Source organism: Urocitellus parryii, chromosome 3 (genome assembly GCF_045843805.1).
Source record: "Urocitellus parryii isolate mUroPar1 chromosome 3, mUroPar1.hap1, whole genome shotgun sequence".
Lineage (NCBI taxonomy): Eukaryota > Metazoa > Chordata > Mammalia > Rodentia > Sciuridae > Urocitellus > Urocitellus parryii.
In genome coordinates, this window is record NC_135533.1 from 173,138,686 (window position 1) to 173,160,994 (window position 22,309).

At 36.2% G+C, this 22,309-nt stretch overlaps 1 protein-coding gene across 1 annotated transcript in view; it reads right to left on the bottom strand.

Annotated features, from left to right (window-relative positions):
* The window catches only part of Erc2 (ELKS/RAB6-interacting/CAST family member 2), an 808,331-nt gene that overhangs the window by 449,625 nt on the left and 336,397 nt on the right, over window positions 1-22,309 (bottom strand). The window contains exon 7 of the mRNA XM_077796473.1: window positions 17,815-17,982. Within this exon, the coding sequence (XP_077652599.1) occupies window positions 17,815-17,982 (168 nt within the window). The remainder of the gene's footprint in view (window positions 1-17,814; window positions 17,983-22,309) is intronic.

Consider the following 22,309-nt stretch of genomic DNA (forward strand, 5'->3'; position numbering starts at 1 on the left):
AGAGTGGTTTTTACTGCATATAAATTTAGAAATCAATTTAAAATGATCTCCATAAAGTAATTCCATTTTTCCCAAGATCTATGAAAGTATTGACAAGTTTTAGCATTTAAATTCTGATATTTAGAATAAAATAATAATTTGTTGTACATGAATTCTAATGAACTCTTTGTTCATTCAACAAATCTCTCTTGAACATCTACTATTCTGAGAAAAAATGAGACTGAAATGAGATATAAACTTATCTCCATTTTAAAGATAGGTAAACCGAAGCAGGGGAGACAAAATTAAGAGCCTAAGCTTAAAATCCTGTAAGTGATAGCACTGAGATTCAAACCAGGCCTGTCACAGCCAGTGCATTTTCTTTTTCTAGTATGGGGGATCAAAGCTAGAGTGTGTGCTTCTAGATAAAAGTTGTACCACGGTGCTACATCCCCAGGCCCAGTCCATGATCTTAACAATAATACTGATGCATGCATGTGTGTATAAACTTTTTTAAGCAAAAATAAAGTTATACAATTAAATGGTGGTAAAGTTACGCAAAAACAACATATTTATAAATATTACAAATATATATTAAAAACAATATGGTATTTGTCTATTTAAATTAACAAACTAATATTTTCCTGTCATTAAGTATTCTTCTATAACATAATTTCTATTGACTGAATTTCCATGTATGAATTATATTATTACTATTTAGCTATTCCTCCATTTTGGAATACTTTCACCAATCAGCCAAATAACATTTAAAAAAAAAAACCATGCTGAGGTTAAATCAATGTCTACACCCTTAATTCATTCTGTACTATTAATTCCTAGTTGAGGCACCAGATTAAGCAGCTTTGGTCCATTACCCCACATTTGTTTTTCCCTAACTACCTGATATTTTATATAACTGTCATCCATATTTCGCAGATGGTTCCCCTGTAGGCTCTAAGAAAATGCGAGTTACATGGAAAGGTGTGAAAATTTCCTTACATTTATTCCTATCTTTCCACCTGGCTGCCCTTGTCTATCTGTGCCTACAGATGTTCACAAGTTCATAAACATTCATAATTTGGAGAGAGCCACAGTATGTGTATGCCACCTTTCATGGGCTTTTTTGAAATCACAGTATCATATGTGACTTAAAGAATTTAACTTCATATTTTAACACTGAAGAGAGAACTATCTCCACCCCATGTCAATGGTGTTATTCATTTGAGCACATCCTGTTTGCTTAGCTTTGCTTCATTCAGTCTTTACTCACAAAAAAGCTATAGAATGCAACAGAAACTAGGGAAGACCTCACCCTTGGGAATGAATGACTTATTTCCTATTGCACCAGAAGGAATGTCTGAGGCAAATAGTAAATACAGTCTGGAAAACAAGGATACCTTGTTCCCTTCTATTAAATATTTAGAATACATAAAAAAGCTTCAAACATTCCATGAAGGTTGCTATATGATAGAATTGCGTACAGGCTATAATAACTTGTGATCTATACCAGAATTCAGAAAACTACAGCCCATGGTCCAATCTGTCTCCCTGCCTGTTTTTGTAAATAAAGTTTTATTGGAAAAAAGCCATCCCTATTTGTTTACTCACTCTGAATATAACTAGAACTTTGGACAGATTTACTGATTCATTCCATCAAATTTCAATTTTCTAGTACCTATGACGTGTATAACATCCTAAGCACTATGCTGGTTATCAGGAGTAAGAAGATAAATAAGACCTTGTTATTTCTTTTAATGAACTCAGGATTTCATGGAAAGCAGAAAAACACATAAAATTGCATTTTAGGTAATTTAATTGTCTGATCTGAAATAGTATAACCTGAAAGATGCAATAATAGCTCACTTCTGTGCATACATTTTTAAATAACACTAATCCCTCTAAAATTATAAAACTTCATCAAAATTTCCAGGATTTCTCAGTGAGGTGAAGACAGAGCCTACAGAATGGAAACAAATTTTTACCACATACACATCAGATAGAGCACTAATCTCCAGGAAATATAATAACTCAAAAAACCTAACACCCAAAAACCAAACAACCCAACCAATAAATGGGCTAAGGAGCTGAATAGACACTTCTCAGAAGATATATAATTGATCAACAAATATATGAAAAAAAATGTTCAACATCTCTAATAATTAGAGAAATGCAAATCAAAACTACTCTAAGATTTCATCTCACTCCAGTCAGTATGGCAGTGATCAAGAATATAAGCAACAATAAGTGTTGGCAAGGATGTGGGGAAAAAGACACACTCAAACGTTGTTGGTAGGCCTGCAAATAGATGCAAACCATCTGGAAAGTAGTATGTGGACTCCTTAAAAAACTTGGAAAGGAACTACCATTTGACCCAGCTATCCCACTCCTCGGTCTATACCCAAAGGGCTTAAAAACAGCATACTACACTGATGCAGCCATATCAATGTTTATAGAAGCACAATTCACAGGGGGACATGGTACAAGAGGAGGAACTTTGAATTGGGCAAAAGAGAGGGAGAGGGGGGAGGGACATGGGGGTAAGAAAGATGGTGGAATGAAACAGACATTATTACCCTAGGTACATTTATGATTGCACAAATGGTGTGACCCTACTTCATGTACAACCAGACAAGTAAAAAATTGTGCTCCATTTGTGTACAATGAATCAAAGAATATTCTGTTATCATGTTAAAAAAATTCTCAGAAAGTAAATAAATAAATAAAATTAAGTATTTTTTCTTCATGAAAGACACCAAAAGCCAGAATGAAAAGATAAGCCACAGACTGAAAATATTTGAAAGACACATCTGAGAAATGGATATTATCCCAAATATGCAAAAAGCACTTAAAACTCAACACTAAGAAAACAAAATTTGAAAAAAAAATGACAAAGACCTTAACAGACTTCTAAGCAAAAAGAGATAAAGAGCAAATAAGCATGTGGCAAGATGCTACACATTATGTGTAAACTGGGAAATGTAGGTTAAGACAATGACTACATACTGATTAAAATAGCCAAAATTGAAAATACTGACAACACCAAATACTGGTGAGGATGTGTAAGAGCAAGAGTTTCCATTTGCTGCTGGCAGGAATGCAAAATTATACAAGCACTTTGGAAGAAGGTTTGACAATTTTTACAAAACTACTCATCCTCATACCATACGATCCAGCATTACAGTCATATTCACACAAGGGAGTTGAAAAGCAAAGTCCATATAAAATACTACATATGCATGTTTCTAATGACTTAACTTGAAATTATTTAACTTGGAAGTAATCAAAATAAACTGTGACACATCTAGATAATGGAATATTATTCAGTGTAAAAAGAAGGAATGAGCCATCCAAAAAGGAGACTTAGACAAAATTTAAAAGTACATTGATATATCTGAAAATAATACACTTGTAATAATTTGACCTACTTGATATTATGGAAAAGGCCAAACCATGGAAAGAGCAAAGATATTAATGGGGGTTAGGAAGAGGATAGGATGAACAAGCAGAGTATAGAGGATTTTCAGGACAGAACAACTTTGTATGACAGTGTTGCAATGGCTATGTGTCAACTGAAATTTGCCCAAATCCATAGAATATACAATACCCAAAGTGAACTTAATGTAAACTAGGGCCATGATAATAATGATGTGTGTATGTAGGTTCATCATTTGTAACAAACGTACAGCTCTAATGAGGGATGTTGACAGTGGAGAAGGTTGTACATGTGTGGTGGCTCAAGTATATGGAAAATTTCTGTACCTTCCCTTCAATTTTTCTGTGAACCTACAAATTTTATACAGGTTTGTCTTAAATAATAAAAAAATATCCAGGATCTCTAAATGGAATAGTCAAGGCATTGGAAACTGTTTATCAATAACTTGTTAGTATCCTGTGTACTCCACACCTGTTTACTTGCCTCAGAATTTCTGAGAGGTTTGATAACTATTAAACAGTTAATAAACCCTTATATCAGTTTTCTACTGATGTTAACAAAATGCCACCAATTTAGTGGCTTAAAACAACATTCTTTTATCAAATCACAGTTGTGCAGATCAGAGGTCCAAGATGCTACAGCTGGGGTTTTAGTTCAAGATAGTAGAAGGGGAGATCAATGTTCAGGCATTATGAGTATTTGTCTGGAGGCTCTAGGGAAAAAAAATCACTTTAGAGCTTGTTCTTACTGTTGGCAAAGTGTGGTTTCTTGTGGTTTTTAGGATTACAGGGCTTGCTTCTATGCTAGTGATCATCTAGAAAGCATCTTCAGCCCTAGGGTTGCCTGCACTCCTTGCCATAGCCTCTCAATCTTCATTTTGACAGCAGAGAACTTTTCATGCATTGACTTTCTTCATATTTCAAATCTCTGCCTTCCCCATCTCTGACCATCGGAACTAGACTTAAAGGGCTCATGTAATTAGTTCAAATCCACACAGATAATCCCCCTTTCTTAAAGTCAATTCTGCCACATGTTATAATATAATAAAACATAATCACTGGTACAAAATTCATTATATCCACAGTCCTGGATATTATTTAAGACATGCATACCAAGCAGGTAAGAAATCTTAAGGTTCAACTTAGACTTCTAACTGCTACAGCACCTTTGTTAGAAGTTTAATAAACTGTAATAATATTATTAACTATAATAATATTAGCCAAAGACTGATTATACATGGCTATTGCTGGTTTTTTAAAAGGAAGCATGATACAATAGTATGAAAGAATACCAAAGTGCCATATATTCTGTAACATTGATTTAGAATTCAGCTTCTGTGAAGATAGTCTTTTTAAAGTACTTACATCTTTCTGTTTGCAAAAGTTGTAAAATCACTAAGTCTGAAGTAAAAAACACTGGCAATAAGACTGTACTATCAGAACAATAGGAAGATGCCAGTTATCTACAATAATTGTGGAATTATATTTATCAAGAACATACTACCCTTTCATTACTTTTGTTTTCAAGGGAAACATAGATATGTATTTTATTTATTTATTTGTTTATTTACATATGGTGCTGAGGATCGAACCCATTTCCTTATACATACTAGACAAGCTCTCCTCCACTTACAACTCCAGCCCTAAGGCATGTATCTTATATTTTTTTTATTGGTTGTTCACAACATTACAAAGCTCTTGACATATCATATTTCATACGTTAGATTGAAGTGGGTTATGAACTCCCAATTTTACCCCAAATGCAGATTGCAGAATCACGTCGGTTACACATCCACATTTTTACATAATGCCCTATTAGTAATTGTTGAATTCTGCTACCTTTCCTATCCCCTACTATCCCCCCTCCCCTTCCCTCACATCTTCTCTCTCTACCCCATCTACTGTAATTCATTTCTCTCCTTGTTTATTTTCCCATTCCCCTCACAACCTCTTATATGTAATTTTGTATAGCAATGAGGGTCTCCCTTCATTTCCATGCAATTTCCCTTTTCTTTCCCTTTCCCTCCCATCTCATGTCTCTGTTTAATGTTAATCTTTTCTTCCTGCTCTTCCTCCCTGCTCTGTTCATAGTTGTTCTCATTATATCAAAGAAGACATTTGGTATTTGTTTTTTAGGGATTGGCTAGCTTCACTAAGCATAATCTGCTCTAGTGCCATCCATTTCCCTGCAAATTCCATGATTTTGTCGTTTTTAAGTGCTGCGTAATATTCCATGGTGTATAAATGCCACATTTTTTTATCCATTCATCTATTGAAGGGCATCTGGGTTGGTTCCACAGTCTAGCTATTGTGAATTGTGCTGCTATGAACATCGATGTGGCAGTATCCCTGTAGCATGCTCTTTTAAGGTCTTCAGGGAATAGTCCGAGAAGGGCAATAGCAGGGTCAAATGGTGGTTCCATTCCAAGCTTTCCCAGGAATCTCCATACTGCTTTCCAAATTGGCCGCACCAATTTGCAGTTCCACCAGTAATGTACAAGTGTACCCTTTTCTCCACATCCTCTCCAGCACTTGTTGTTGTTTGACTTCATAGTGGCTGCCAATCTTACTGGAGTGAGATGGTATCTTAGGGTGGTTTTGATTTGCATTTCTCTGACTGCTAGAGATGGTGAGCATTTTTTCATGTACTTATTGATTGATTGTATATCCTCCTCTGAGAAGTGTCTGTTCAGGTCCTTGGTCCATTTGTTGATTGGGTTATTTGTTATCTTATTGTCTAATTTTTTGAGTTCTTTGTATACTCTGGATATTAGGGCTCTATCTGAAGTGTGAAGAGTAAAAATTTGTTCCCAGGATGTAGGCTCCCTATTTACCTCTTTTATTGTTTCTCTTGCTGAGAAAAAAGCTTTTTAGTTTAAGTAAGTCCCATTTGTTGATTCTTGTTATTAACTCTTGTGCTATGGGTGTCCTATTAAGGAATTTGGAGCCCGACCCCACAATATGTAGATCGGAGCCAACTTTTTCTTCTATCAGACGCAGAGTCTCTGATTTGATATCAAGCTCCTTGATCCATTTTGAGTTAACTTTTGTGCATGGTGAGAGAAAGGGATTCAATTTCATTTTGTTGCATATGGATTTCCAGTTTTCCCAACACCATTTGTTGAAGATGCTATCCTTCCTCCATTGCATGCTTTTAGCCCCTTTATCAAATATAAGATAGTTGTAACTTTGTGGATTAGTCTCTGTGTCCTCTATTCTATACCATTGGTCCACGCGCCTGTTTTGGTACCAGTACCATGCTGTTTTTGTCACTATTGCTCTGTAATATAGTTTGAAATCTGGTATCGCTATACCGCCTGATTCACACACACTTCCTGCTTAGAATTGCTTTTGCTATTCTGGGTCTTTTATTTTTGCATATGAATTTCATGATTGCTTTCTCTATTTCTTCAAGAAATGACGTTGGGATTTTGATTGGCATTGCATTAAACCTATAGAGAACTTTTGGTAATATCTAAGGCATGTATCTTAAAAGCTTTTAATTAAGGACTTCCCTTATGCCATAAGATGATAAATACTAATATCTATATGTATACACTTTTCAGAGTGGATCCACTGCCAAATTCAGGGTAAGTAAAAAAGAGACAGAAAATTATCCTCCACACATAAATAAGGTTGATTAAATCTTATTCTTCAAATGACCTGAGAAGTATGTGAGAGGAGTAACAGAATCATCTCCAGACAGAAACATACAAAGGCTCAGCTGCCTCTTATTTCATATCACAAAACTCTAGGCAATAGCTGGCAGCTAAAATGGACAAATGTGTCAATAAGCCTGTGCCCAATAGAATAGCAACCACAGTCAGGGTATTCTAGGCATTTTATTTTAAATCTTCAAGGGATTTTGCAGGTTATTATAAACAAACCTTTAAAAAATCCATTATGGTGAAACTGAGTACAGAAAATAAAGTCTTAACCCAGAAGCAAATATTTATTTAAAAGAAAATTGGCTTCCCTGCCTTGGGATCAGCTCTCTCATTGAATGAGAATCAGTTCTCAGCATGATTTGGCCCTGAATTGCATTTTGAAATAACACAGATAATCGCTATTGCCACTTGTAAGTCACAAGGGACTAGAAGAGAACATTTTATAGTATGGAAATCAAAATGTCTCTAAAACTTTAATTATATAATATATTTGATGGCTGGAAGACATAAAGAATAGAAAATGCTTCATTGTGAAATTTGCTTACTAAATGTGGCAAGAAGTGTGGTCCAGCTATATTAAATTACTTCTAATTCCACCAAATGCACTGTGCTGCCTCTTTCTGCCAAAGCTTTGGAAATACTGATTTTGCTGCTTTGACTGGACAATGACTCCTACTGCTTCAGTTCTCAATTTAGTCGTCAACTTTTCCAGGAAGTCCTTGTTCATCCCGTTTCCCTTGTGAGGCGAGGAGTCCCTCCTATTTGCGCTCTGTACCTGGCCAGCACAGCATACATCATATCCTGTACTATAGTGTCCTATTTAGTTGCTTTCTCCATCCACGTGAATTTCCAGTAGGCAAAAATTATACCTTCCTCAATAGTGTATGGATCCCCAGGGCCTGCATGTCATCCAGCTCATTATAGACACTGGATATGTATAATGTTTATTGTTGAATGGTTGGGTGATGCATGGAAGGATGGCAAGATGGCCAGCATAGGTCAATAGTGACCAAAGTCTCAAATGTCATAGGGATGTGGATAGAAAAAAGAAAAGAAAAGTAAGCCCAGGATCTTTCACTACTCAGCTCTGTGACCCTATACAAGTTACTTTAACTCTAAAACCCCTGCATCATTAAATGGGGAAATGAAGAGGCTGAACTATGATAGTCCATTAAATCTGTTCCAGGTTTACTGTCTTCAGGGTTGTCCAATCATTATTAGCATACTCAAAGTTGCATGTCTTTTAAAGTCAAAAAAAATATTGGGTTGTGTTCAATAGAGCCCAAGAGGAGAAAGACACACCTAATTGAAGACAGTGCCTGAAGATGATCAATCACTCTATCAGAAGGTAAATTTTTCTGGCTTTGATTCCTTAGACAACAAAATGGCATTTTATCATGTCATCTCGAGGAGAAGGGTAACTTTAAAGTTCTTAGAAGAAAAGCAAAATATAACACACAAAGGAGGAGGCTTGTGTATACATTACTTCACAAAGAAGTGTGGGTCACCAAGGAAGCCACAGACTCTACTCAAGAGACACAAAATATACCCAAACATCTTCCTGAAATATCTTCACATTATTTGGGCATGGATTTCTGACCAGCAGGATCAATCAGTTAAAGTCACCCAGTTGTTTTTGCCCTAAACCATCACCAGCAGTGGGGAAAACCATTCAGCCATGAGTAGTAGCCATGCATCTTAGTGATCATTCTTTCTGTGGTGTTTACTTAACACTAGACCCCTTGACAATACTTGCATGCTATGTTGAAGACATGACATATTAAATGATGTAAAAGTAAGGACATTTATTCTTAGGTCTAGTGACATACTCTATCCTACAAATACAGAATTCATGAGAGAACTTATTATGTAATATGTTGTTCATTTTTTTATCCCTTATATTTGGAAAATCAGATATTAACTAAGATTCTTTTAAGTTGCAAGTATTTAAGCATCATATTAATTAAATATACATACAGTCTACATTGAAAAAAATAATTATACTTTATTCCAAAAATATATGAAAATATATACTTCATTCAAACATAAATGAGATTTTCAGCCCAGAGGCTGATAAAATAAAGTTCATTTTTTTTATCAGAAAGAACAAATTGGTCTTAAAGGTCACTATTTTCCAAATGACTGGAATACCAACTGAGCTACTCTACTTAGCTTTGTATTGCTATAACCAAAGTACTCAACAAAAACAACTTAGAAGAGGAAAAGTTTATCTGTGGTTCAGAGCTTCAGAGGTCTCTGTCCATGTCTGGTGAACTACATCACCAGAGATGAGGCAGAATATCATAGTGAATGGGCAGAGGAAAACTACTCAGCTCATGGTAGCTGGGAAGTAGAGAGAGAATGGGAGGAGACAAGGACAAAATATATAATCTCTAAGAGCACACACCAAGTAACCTACCTCCTTTAGCCACACCCTGTCTGCCTATAGTTAAACCACCCAGTTAATCTATTCAAACTATTAAGCTGCTCATTAGGTTACATGTTTCATGATCTAATCATTTTGCCCTTGAACATTCCTTCATTAACACAAGAACATTTGGAGGGTACCTCATATCCAAACCATAACACCAGTATTTAGCCACAAAAATTTAAAGTAGGTGATCCGTTTCTCTTCTTGTCTAAATCAGAAGCTTTCTTCATATTATATATTTCCTATACAACACCCTACAAATTAGCTTATATCATGAGCAATATGACCCTATTGGTTTTAATAATTATAATAATTTTAATAGTTCATTCTTTATAAGTATGTACCCTTATATGTGAAAATTATAAAGCAGAAAGTAACAATAATGATCCACTCATCATCTATACTCACATGGATGTGCACACACATACACATTAGCCATCTCTGAAGCTGTATAAGATGATGCCACAGAAAAAGTGTAGAAAAAAACCTCAAGTTTATCAACAGAGGTAATACTCAGAAGAGAGATAAATGTCTGTTATTCTAAGTAAAAACCATTTAAGAAACACTATCACCAGATAGGGGGCCTAGAGCACCAAGATAAGTAATCCAAACCCAAAAAGGAAAAGTTTCCTATGGACCAGAGCTTTTATTCATAATTATTGCAAGGAGGGGAACTATCATTGGCACAGTAGGATGTTTAGCAGCATTTCTGGATTGGACTCTATCCACCAGAAGTTTGTAGCAATCCCAAGCTATGGCAAGCAAACATGTAAATCTTCCCATAGGGTAGGGAAGAGGGTTGTAAAACAGCCAGGTTGAGAATCACTGCCTTAGACCCACAAGCACACTGGTTGCAGATCCATCCCCAGAAAGGCCACCCTAGTTCCTGGCTTCAAGTGCAGAGTGAGTTTGCCTGCACCAAGATGGTCAGACCTTATGTGAACTACTCACTGCAAACTGGAGTGCCTTCTCTGGCTGCCTCCTCTCAGGACTCAGCCAATAGTCTCTAAACTTATGAGTTCATCTGCAACTGGTCCAGGAAAGCTGTTTAGATGTCTCTCTCAAATCATTTTTTGGAGTTTCAGTCTTCTAAAACCCAACAATTAAAGGAAAGTGAAACTACCATCAGAGGCAAAAGAAAGGCATGAAGCTTTTAAAATGAAACAACAAAACAACCCACTGGCTTAGAATGGTATGTGAAAAATCATGGGAGAAGAAAAGAACAAATAGAATTAAAGGCCTCCACAATTTTTCTTCTTTCTACATATAGCTATTGTATACATTTTTATATCCAGATATGGTGTTATATTTTATTAATTTAGTTGGTTTCCTATTTTAAACCTATTATTAACTGGTTTTCCTATTATTTGATGGTTGCATATCTGCTGGGTTGGTATTAAAACTAGGTATCTTCATATATCAATCTCTGATAAATTGCTTAAATTGTATCTTGGTTAATCCCTAAAAGTAAATGATTCCACTTCTTCCATTTTGGAAGGCAGGATCATATACTATGACATTGGTTTAGTGCTTCAGAGTAGCTCCATTGCTTTCCTGCCATGCGACTCTGGAAAAACTACCTTTTTGTACTATAATCTCTCATTTTTAAAAATGGGGGTTATGATAGTATCTAATGATCATTACTTTAAGAATTCATAATCTGAACTCATAACATAAGGATGCAAAACCTCTAGTGCAGTGTCTAGAAGGGCAGTATAAAGAAAGTTTCAATCAATAATAGATAATCTTTTTATTATAAAAATTATCATTTCCACTGTCATAATTGACCATGCATAATCAATAATTTCATTCCCATTTCTAACAATACAGTAAGTTAGAAGTGAGAACTAGAAAAAAAAAGGAGTTCTCTTTGTAGAATAAGAATATTCTCTGTAAATGTAAAATAAAGGAAGAGTGGTTGAGCTCTCTGCCCCAAGTCTTTATCTCTTTTTACCTTCCACACTAATAGAACCAAGGGTGGAGGTGTTAGGTGTGGGCAGAACAACAGTCATTTCCTCCTCTGAGTTTTATTATTCATGGGATGGTTCCATCTTGCAGCCTACACAGAACATACCGTACTGGGAACAGTGAGTGGGTCTGACATTTCGCTGGGGCAAATGACTCTCCTCAGAGCTAACAATATTCGTGGGCCAGAAGTAGATCTCAAAGCATTTTCTCCCAAGTTCTCATTGCGATTTGGCTAGGTTTTTTTGTTTGTTTGTTTGTTTTGTTTTGTTTATTGAGGACCAGCTTATTCCAAGAATTTATCAAGGAGCTGGAGGTATCTTGATTATCAAGGTTCGGGAACTCATGGAAATCTAAGCCCTGTCAGGGAAGCCAACATTCACCAAAGGAAGCATACTTCAAACATAACCAGTAAGTACTTCTTTAAGAGTGTAAGACCTATCCCAGACTGCAGTATCAACAAAGACTACACAAAGTAAGTGATTCACAACTCTGAGCAGAACAAGAATAAAGCTTAGAGTCACATTTCCCAGATTCCTTTGGATGAAGGGTCTGGTTAAATTCTGCCAATGAGAGGCACTTGTATAAAACATGAAGCTCTGTCCCAGGACTTTGAGTCCTGACTGAATGATGTCAGGGCAGCCATCAGCAGAGGCAGCACCTGACCAGACACTCTGGGATATGAGATCACGGTGGTATTTGTTCCCTAGAGCTGTCCTTGTTCTTGATCATCCTCAGTCTGGTTCTATAGACCAGATATTGGGGCTCTGGATATTCTTAAAAATTCCCATTTGCTTAAAAGTAGCCAGAAGTGGCTTCTGCTGTATGCATCTGTCAAGTGGTTTGCTTCTGGTAACCTGCCATATGTTGCTCTCCATTGCACTTATATTTAGGATTATGCATGTCTGTCTCCCCAACCAGATTGTCAGCTTCTTGAGGACTGGAAAATGTCTTATTTCTCTTTGAACCTACAAAACCTGGAGTAGTAACTGACTGACACTTAGGAAGCACTCAGTAAATGCAGAAGTAATATGATTTTGCATATGTTCAAAAACTTAGGAGATTTGCCAATAATAAGTATAAAAGTTCAACTAGATATTTAAACACTGAGAAAGAGCTCAAAGGAGTTAAAAAAGTCTTCTACGCCTTACTTCAGTTTTACATTTAATGTGAAAATCTCTTATGTTCTTGGCCACCTTCTCAAGTATTATTTTTTTGAAAAATAAGTCCAGAAGAAAATCAGTATCCTAATAACACATAGCATCCTTACCTCTGAGCTTATTGTCATTCAGAAATTTCACCACCACAGTTCCAAATAGGTATAAAAACGCTGCTGAAGCAAGCAAGTCCATATACACCACTTGGAGGAGCCAACTTCACTCAACCTCCCTCCCTTTTTCAACTTAGAGGGCAATCCACAAGTTCAGTAGGCAGCCAGTGAATTTGGCTTCCAAAGAGATCAACATCTGTTTTCCTACCCCCAATAAATAAAGTAACTCTACTCTATAAATTCACACTGTGCATGAGTCTGAGACCTAGAATGGAAATGGAGATAGAATTTTTGTCCAATTTTAATGGCTTTTTTAAATTCCTGGGTAGCAAGTTTATGCTGTAAGAATCTATGAGCTGCGTAACAGTCTGGATTTGATCTGGGTCAAAAAATACTACCATGTCCTAAATTGCTAGGCATTATACACTTTCCAAATGTACAATGTCATCAAGGTTTTATGACATTTCCTACAAAAACTCAATAGTCAGGTAGCACTTCATCAGTTACAGTTTGAATTCAGGTATGGGAACAGAATTCTGTGGCTCTAGCATGAAAATTACTGCTCTTTAGACTGGTATCACAGCCACAGGGGACAGTTCACTAAACATTTTTCATACATGTATATTTTTATCCCTACTAAAATAACTCCATATCTTGCATCATGGAGTTAAGAATATGAAATTAGGGCCAAAAGTCCATTTTGGATAATTTTTGTCTCCTTACTAAAGATTGATCAGAGTTGTCTTGCCACCTGGGGTTCTCCCTTCAGTTTCAGTCCCTTCCTTAAGTGACAAAAATGTTTAAATCTTCATACCCATATGTGTCTACAGAACTTACAGAACACACAAGACATTGGAGACCCAAGGCTCTGAAAGCAAAACTTACATATATGAGGTGCAAGCCTAGCTCTGCCACTTTAAATATGGATAGGAAAGGAACTTACCCAGTTGGACTGGCATCAAAACAGTGCAGGATGCCCACGAAGTAATGTTGCACCTCTGACATTGACATGGGTTTATTATTCTTCCATGCCAAAATAGTAATCCAAAGATTGTACTGTTCAGATCCAGGCCTTCTCTAAAACAGCCAATTGTGCTAAATGTGGTCCAAAGGGCCTCCAGCCCCAATGTTTCAGTGACCCACTGGCTTCTCTATTATTTCCACAGTTTGAACCAGCTTCTGAATTATGGACATCATTTTTTGGGAGATAATTTCCCTTTCACACTGCGGGTCTAACAGCAGTCTTGTTAATTTACCATGTTGTCAGTGGTTTAATACCCTCCTATCAGTAAACACTTAGTTCAAAAACTGGAAGCAAACCCTCCAAGTATATATGAAACATTTTTTACATGATTCAAACAAACAAGATCATGATCATGTTGCCAAAAGGAGCTATAAGAGACACCAATTTTATTACAGAGCATCCAAATTGGTTCCCAAACTTTTGAGTCTAGGAATGGAAAAAAGTTTAATATTTCTTTTCAAAATATTCATATTAGCAAAAGCGATCATTTGTCACTTATGCACTGAAGGTGCCATCTCACAATTTTACTGAAAAATCTTTTGTCAGTTATTCCTCAAGGGAAAGAACATTTAGTTTCAACTCTTGGCAAATGAGCAATTGGGACAAGAATCTTCTTCAACTCAGTCTCATACCTGGTGTCATCAACATAATAATTGAGATCAAAAGAAAATGAGGTTCATTCACTTAATTTGCATTAACCAATTTATTCTATTTACTCAAAGACAAAACAAATTCTTATATCTAGACTATGTGACCTTGAGCAAGCTTTTCATAAGCCTAAATATTTCTCAGTTCCTTGGATTTATAATTGCACCTGTCTCATCAGGTTGTAGTTAAGAGTAAGTAAATAGTGCTTGGCATGCAACATAAGAAATCCAGCAGGTCTTCAGCTCTTGTCGTCACTCATTGCTAGAGATTTTAAATGAAAAGTCTTCTCTTCAATCATTAGAACATGCTCTAATGTATGTCGATGTAACATTTCTCTATTAACCCCACCCAACAAAAACCCTTTGATTCAAGGGTCTTTACTTATCTCTGCCCAGGTCTCTTTCAGTTATCTATTATCAACCAAATGGGTACTGTGAGATGGGAATCCAATAATGAGGTCCTTGTCCATGAAGATTTCAACAGAAATGAACTCATAATACAACCCACTGAATCACCAATATCTTGAGAGTTCCAAACAAATGCAGGATCTCTACTTTTAACTCCTTGGTGAAATTTCAATGATTTGATTTTTATCTAACTTTAATTATTCTATAAAATGAAAGCCACATTATTCTGTGCATAATTACACCATTTAAAGGTTCTGGTTCACCATAATAGAACAGGAATGCACTGAGAGGAGATCTGATGTCTCTCTTTATTTGAAAAGCCCAGAGAACTCACTTATGAAAAAGCAGAAGTGTGGACAAGTAGGGGTCTGGATATTAAGAATTCATTGATAATCTCATCCCAACCTCTCTACAGAAACAAATAAGTACCAACTGTCATGGTCATCATTGCATGGCTCAGTCCTTGAGTCAAATTGGCAGGAAAAATAAAATTGCACAAGGGAACAACATGTAGAATGTGATAATGCTACTTTATGTCTGTAACAAAGGGCAAAGGTCTATAACAAAGTACCATTTGAACAGAGGCCCAAAAGGAGAAAAGGCATGAGTCATGTGAATACTTAGAGCAGTTCTGTCCAATAGAAACATAATAGGAGCCACATAGGTAATATAAAATTTTCTTGTAGACCATTAAAAAACAAAAAAAGAAAAGTGATATAAATTTTAAAATTATATTTTAGCTCACCTACTATGTCCAAAATATTTGTATTTAAACATATAATATAAAGATTATTAATGAGAGGTCTCACAATATACTTTTCACAATAAGTCTTCAAAATCTGGTAGGTTTTTCACAATTATAGCACATCCCAACTCAGGAGCTTTAGGCTTATAGCTACCACACAAGGCAGGGCAAGTCCAGGGTGAGTGTCCCCATGGGGAATACTGTAAAACATGAGAACATGCCTGATGTCTCCCTCAGAAGAGTACAAAGGCAGTGGAGGCCAACATGACATGAGTAAAGGGGAGACCAACAAAACAGGAAGTCAGAAGCTCAATCATATAAGACATCATGGGCCCTTATAAAGACTTCCACTATTACCTCGGAGTGAAAATGGAAGCCCCTGGGACTGGTACAGCTTCATGGACCTGTGACTTGTACAGCAGTCCTGGGTCCCACACATGGTTTTATGTTCTGCTATTGCCATCTTGAAATTCTAAATTTTTGAACAAAACCCTCCACATTTGTACTGGGTCATGAGCTGAGAGGACAGTACAGTGACAGAGTGCTTGCCTAGCATATGTGAGGCCCTGGGTTTGATCCCAGCATCACAAAACAACAAAAAAATGTTCATTTTTACTAGACCCCACAAATTTTGTAGCTGGTTGTGAATGGAGAGTTTTGACCACAGAGTAAGTTTCTATGTTGAGAATAGACTATAAGAAATACAAGGATAAATGAAGGAAAAACAGCTAGGATACTTTTAATACGATCTGAGTGAGAAATGATGATGGCAAGTGACACCAAGAGGATGGTGGCAAGTGTAGCCACAGCATGGTGTCCAGCAACATGCCTGCCTAGGGTGGTATCTTTGGCCCACCATTAATTTCCACTCAGTTTGCATAATGATTGTATGCTAATCTGAGTGCTTTATATCTTTCTAACCACTTTTGTCTTTCATAAAAGAGCAGAAATTGGTTTCTTTTCTTGCTGACCCGTTTTCTAGAGGAAGACAAGGCACTCTATGGTTCTCCCTAAACCGTACACATCATTAAATGGGAATTATCTAAAAGAAATTCACAATGCTGGTCTCAGGTTGTAGCTCACTGGCAGAGCACTTGCCTAGCACAGAGGAGGCTCTGGGTCCAATCCTCAGCACCACATAAAAATTAATTAATTAATTAAAGGTACTGTGTCCATCTACAACTAAAAATGTTTTAAAACAAAGAAAATCACAGTACTGTCACAAAATCAAGGGCTCCTATAATGGAGAAAAGGAGCCATTGAAAGAAGAAAGAAAACAAGGGTCCTAATGAGGCTGAGCATCTTCTTGTTGGGTTACTGTGGTTGGGACTTCTTATACATTCTCTCTGTTGATTCAAATAAGTATATCGTATAAACATTACTCTTCTCTCCAAATAATCTACATGGATTTGGCAATTGCCATGGTCTGAATGTTACTTAATCACCAATGTGAAAATATTAAGAGGTGGAATCTACAGAAAGTACTTAAGTTATGAGACCAGAGACCACATAAATGGGATTAGCAACCTTATAAATGGGCTAGAGGGAACCATCCATCACATGAGGGAATGGCATATATGCCCTCTAGAGGATGCGGCAACAAGGCAATATGATGGAAGCAAAGAGAACACTCTCATTGGACACTGAACCTACTTCTACCTTGATCTTGGACTTTTCTTCAGAACTGTGAGAAAATATATTTCTGTTTTTTATAAATTGCCTAGTCTTAGCTATTTTGTTATAGCAGCAGGAATGCACTAAGACATCAGGATATAACCAACCAAAGATTATGTAACTATAAAATGAATCTAAAATGCATTAAAGACAAACTACACTGATCAACTCTCAAGAAGGAAAAATGAAAAATAAGCTCACTTTTTGGATTTAATTTTTTTTATTCACGGGTGAGTGTGGAATCCATGGCCTCACACATGCTAAGCAGAAGTTTTACCACTTACCTAGCAGCACCCTGGCTCTACTATTTTATGTTTATACCCAAATTTATAAAATTACCTCCATGTTTAAGCTGACAAATGAAAAAAATCTCTATTCAGTTTTTAAGTGATAAAGTAAAAAATTCATTAGGCCAAGCTAAAAATGATATGATACAACCACAAGTAAAATGTCAATAACTAATATACTTCCTAATCTAAAATTTTAAAGACAATTTATTTTCCATCTGCTCAAAATCTCTCTACATGACAAAACATGCATGATACCAACTCTCAACATGAAAGCTACTCACCTTTTTCTGGAGAACATTAATTTTTCTTTCCTTCACTTCTAACATATCTTTCATGTCACGAATCTCTCCAGCCAGTGTTCCCTTCTCTTCTGTGAGGTCCTGCAATTGTTTTGTTTTTTTATTGAGAAAAGATTCTTTTTCTTCCAGTCGTAATCTCAGTGCATCTACCTAAAATCAGGAAAAAGAAAGTTTTGTTTTTACCAAGAGGCTATCAATCACCATCAGGAATGCCCTTGCAGGGGTGGATAGTAGCATGAGCTTCTTGAATATAGGGTGATCAACCCATTGCTCACAGGCACCTTGATGCCATATATTTTAACAGCCAGTAATCTACCTTAAAGTCCTATTGTGTGCATATATAAATGGAAATTTTTTTAAATATAAGGTTTCTATGAAATAAGACTTTATAAAATAGTAGTATGCTCCCAAGTTTGCTTCCCTGCTTTCAGGAAACAATGTATTCACTTAGGCTGGGAAATAAAGCACATTAAATACTCCATGTCTGAGAGCCCAGTGAGGGCAATACACTCCTCACAATTTGCAGCATCCTCCAGATATGTGGAGAACATCATGAGCATCTGGAAGAACAAGACTGACACATAGAGAAACATTCCTAAATTAGAGAAATACATATTGCCAAGAGGAAGTTAGTGTTGCCAGAGGAAGAAACTGGTCTAGAAATTAAACACCCATCCTTTAGTTATATGAAAAACTGTTTTCCAAATACTTAAAAAAATCCTATTTCTACCTGAGCTCAAAAATTAGAAAAATACAATTCCTGTTTTTCACTAATATAAAGATAAAACATAAATTTTATTTTTATATTTAAGATCTTCTGAACCCTATGTGCAAAGAAAGTTTTGTTTCTATACTCAAATTCTAGATTATAGAAAAAAATCACTGGGGTGATAGAAAAAAATGAGACAATAAAAAGAATATGAAGGCCATTAAAAGACCATTTGAAAGTTAATCCCCTATAGTCTTTCTAAATTCTACTATATCGGTCTATAAGATTGTATTTGTCTCTATGTTTACAAATACCCATTGTTCTAGTTTTAAAAACCAACTATGACACTTTATGTGAAGATTATTCTCATTAATTATTGTCAATAACAGACTGAGAATTCAGAGGACACTACTGTCAACTGAATAATCATATCTAATATGCTACTCCCAAGACATGTGCTTTTAAATTGTATTTTTTAGGCAGGTACCAAGGATTGACCCCAGAGATGCTTAGCTACTAAGCTGCATCCCCAGCCCATTTTTATTTGTTATTATTATTTTTTTGAGACAAGTTCTCAATAAGTTGCTCAGGGCCTCACTAAGTTGCTGAGGCTGGCTTTGAACTTAGGATCCTCCTGCCTCAGCCTCCCAAGCCACTGGGATTATAGGCATGTACCACCATACCTGGATTTAATTGGAATTTTTTTAAAAGACTAGAACCTTTTGCCAAAAATTACCGTGCTGCCATTTCAGCAGATGCCATTGCTGAAGATGGTAGGGCTGACTATAAAGGATCAAAACAGAATTTTTGTTCTCTAAATTGATTAGGAGAGTAGATAAATGGTATACAGGATATGAATGTTTGTGACATTTCAAAAATCTTACATTGAAATTGAATTGCCAATGCAATAATATTAACAGAAAGGGCTTTTCAGGAATGATTAGAGCATGGGTGGGATTAGTACCTTTACAGATCCAAGGGAGCCCATTAGCCTCTGCCACCAAGTGAAGACATAGTAAGAAGGTACTGTGTATAGAGCGCCTTTGCCAGACACTACATCATCTGGCACATTGAGCATGGATTTCCAAGTCTATGGAACTAGAAAAAAATTTATTTTTATTGCCTATAAACTACTTTATTCAGATATTTTATTAAAACAGCTCAAATGGACTAAGATAACCACCATGATTTATTTTCTCTGGATCATTAAAGACAACTTCATATGTGATATATGTGGTTCCAGGAGTTATCTCTCCAGTGATCTATCATGGTCAGTTTGGGATAGGATATATGAGATAACTGTGGTTAATTCCCTTGGTTTGAACAAAGGATGTACCTTATTAAACCAAATAAACCAAAATTAAATTAGATCATTAATGATTCTTAAAAATTTGTCTACAAAATGATGTTTATAGAAATGTTCATATCAGAATTATCTATAATGGATCATAATGGACACAGCCCAAATCTCCACCATCAAATATTACCATAGTTGTTTATCCTTTCATTTATCTGGAATAGTATCTAGCAATACAAAAGAATAAACTACAGGGCTGGGGTTGTGGCTTGGGCCAGGGTTGTGGCTCAGTGGCGGGGCGCTTGCCTAGCATGTGTGAGGCACGAGGTTCGATTCTCAGCACTGTGTGTCAATAAATAAAATAAAGGTCCATTGACATCTTAAAAAATTAAAAAAGAAAAGAATAAACTACAGATACATGCAATAAAAAGGTAGGTCCCAAAAGCAGGTTGAGTGCAAAGAATACAGAAGTTGTATTATATGATTTTATTTCCATTTCTATGAAATTCTAAAATTGGTCAAAGTAATGTAGGTGATAGAAAAGATTGCACAGCTGTCCATGGTGGGAGGTGGAAGGACTGGCTACAATGGGTCAAAACAGAATTTTGTTCTCTAAATTGATTAGGAGAGTAGATAAATGGTATATTAAATGATATATCAAAACTCACTGAATTGTACAGTTAAATAATTCATATTTCAATGAAGTTGAAAAATTTATGAGTATACAACTAAAGATTAATAAACATCTTACAAAAATCTCTTTCAAGAACAAGAGAAACCAAAATAATAACAACAAAACAAGCTGCAACCAAATTATCATATAACCCTTATGAGAGAAAGAAGGGAATAACAGGGTTTATATGGGCAATGGGGTACTGGGGTGATGAAAGGTTTGATTCTCACCTTCCATACAAAAAAAAATCAATAATGGTAGCAACATAAATAACCATGAAGTTGAGGTGTCAAAATAACCAGGCAAAAATAATTAATGGGGATTGTTTGGAGGAAGAAGAAATAGGACGATGGGAAGTCGAGGGTTGCTGCATCTCATAACAATTTTTGTTGAATATTTTGCTTCTTTATGTTATAGTCAAGTAAAATCTAGATGGAAAGGAAAAAACTTTAAACATTGCAAGAATACTATAATAAGCCAAAATAAATAGATATGTAAAAACACTAAGAAGACACAGAGTCAAACAACAACTTGAACAATGGGAAAAGAACACCCAAGGCTTTGGGTCCCCAGTTTGCTTCTATGTAGCTGTGAGAATCAGGATGAACGACTCTCCTCAACTTAGCCTCCAGCCACAGCTTTTAGCCTTCAGCCACAGCTTGTTCCTATGTAACACAAAAAGGTTAGAAGAGACGGGTCTTGATGCCTAAAATTTTGTGATGTTGAAGGCAGGAATCAGTCTTTGGTAGACTATACCAGCAAAGAAGGATGATATTAAAGATAAAAGTTATTGGAATAGAATCTCCTTTGTTTACCCTTTCCAAGCAAGGGGTTCCAATGCTTTATTTCTAAAGGTCAAAGTTGACATGGAGGTAAATGAGTAGTTTTTCCAGTTCTGGCCCAGAAAAGAGGATGAATCTGGAAGGCCTCATGAGGAAGGGGTGACAAAAGGTGTTTGAAGCCCATACGGCATAAAACTACTGACCACACAATGAGAGAGGGTGAATACTCTGTGATCAGAGAGCCTGAGAACTACAGTTTCTTCAAATATCAGATAACTATATCTCTTCTCACATAATGATCATTCAGATACAGGGGCTAGGAAAGTGGAAGAGATAATCTTGTCCTGAGATTCTTCTCTTTCTTGAAAGCAAACCTATGCCAGGTACACCAAAGCTTAAGCATCTTAGTTCTAAAGTGGCTTATCTTTGTTAAAAGTTATCTTCATCTTCAGGCTTAGTGGTGTACGCCTTTACGGAGTATGGGGGGTGAAAAGTTATTTTCATCTACCAACCTGGAATAACAACACTATTTCTCTTTGGGTTTTCATCCTATCTGATGACAAAATGTGTATTTAGCTTATGCATAAAGCATGGGCATTTGGTGAGGTCCTTGGAAATTGCCAGAACATGCTGAACACTTTAGATTACAGCAGTAGTTAGAAGTGGTTACAATCAATTAGAGATATTTTCAATAGGCTTACTCAATGAGATTCAGAGAAAAAAAATATGACTGTGGACCTCTCAGCTCAACATTCTGGTTATCAAAGTTGAATGGCCCATATGTGGACCTAAAATACATGCCCACAATTTTAACTGTGGTGCAAATAAATTACAATATGGAAGGTGGTGAGTGGTGCTGGAGAGAGTTTAGAAAAAAAAAACACTCTTTAATGATGAATAATACACTTAATATTTGTAGCACCTTCTCTCCATGTGTGATCTATCAGGGTCCTGCTGCATCTTCCTGGGCAAGGAGATGAAAAGCAACCCTAGCTGTGAGAACACATCTCCTGGAA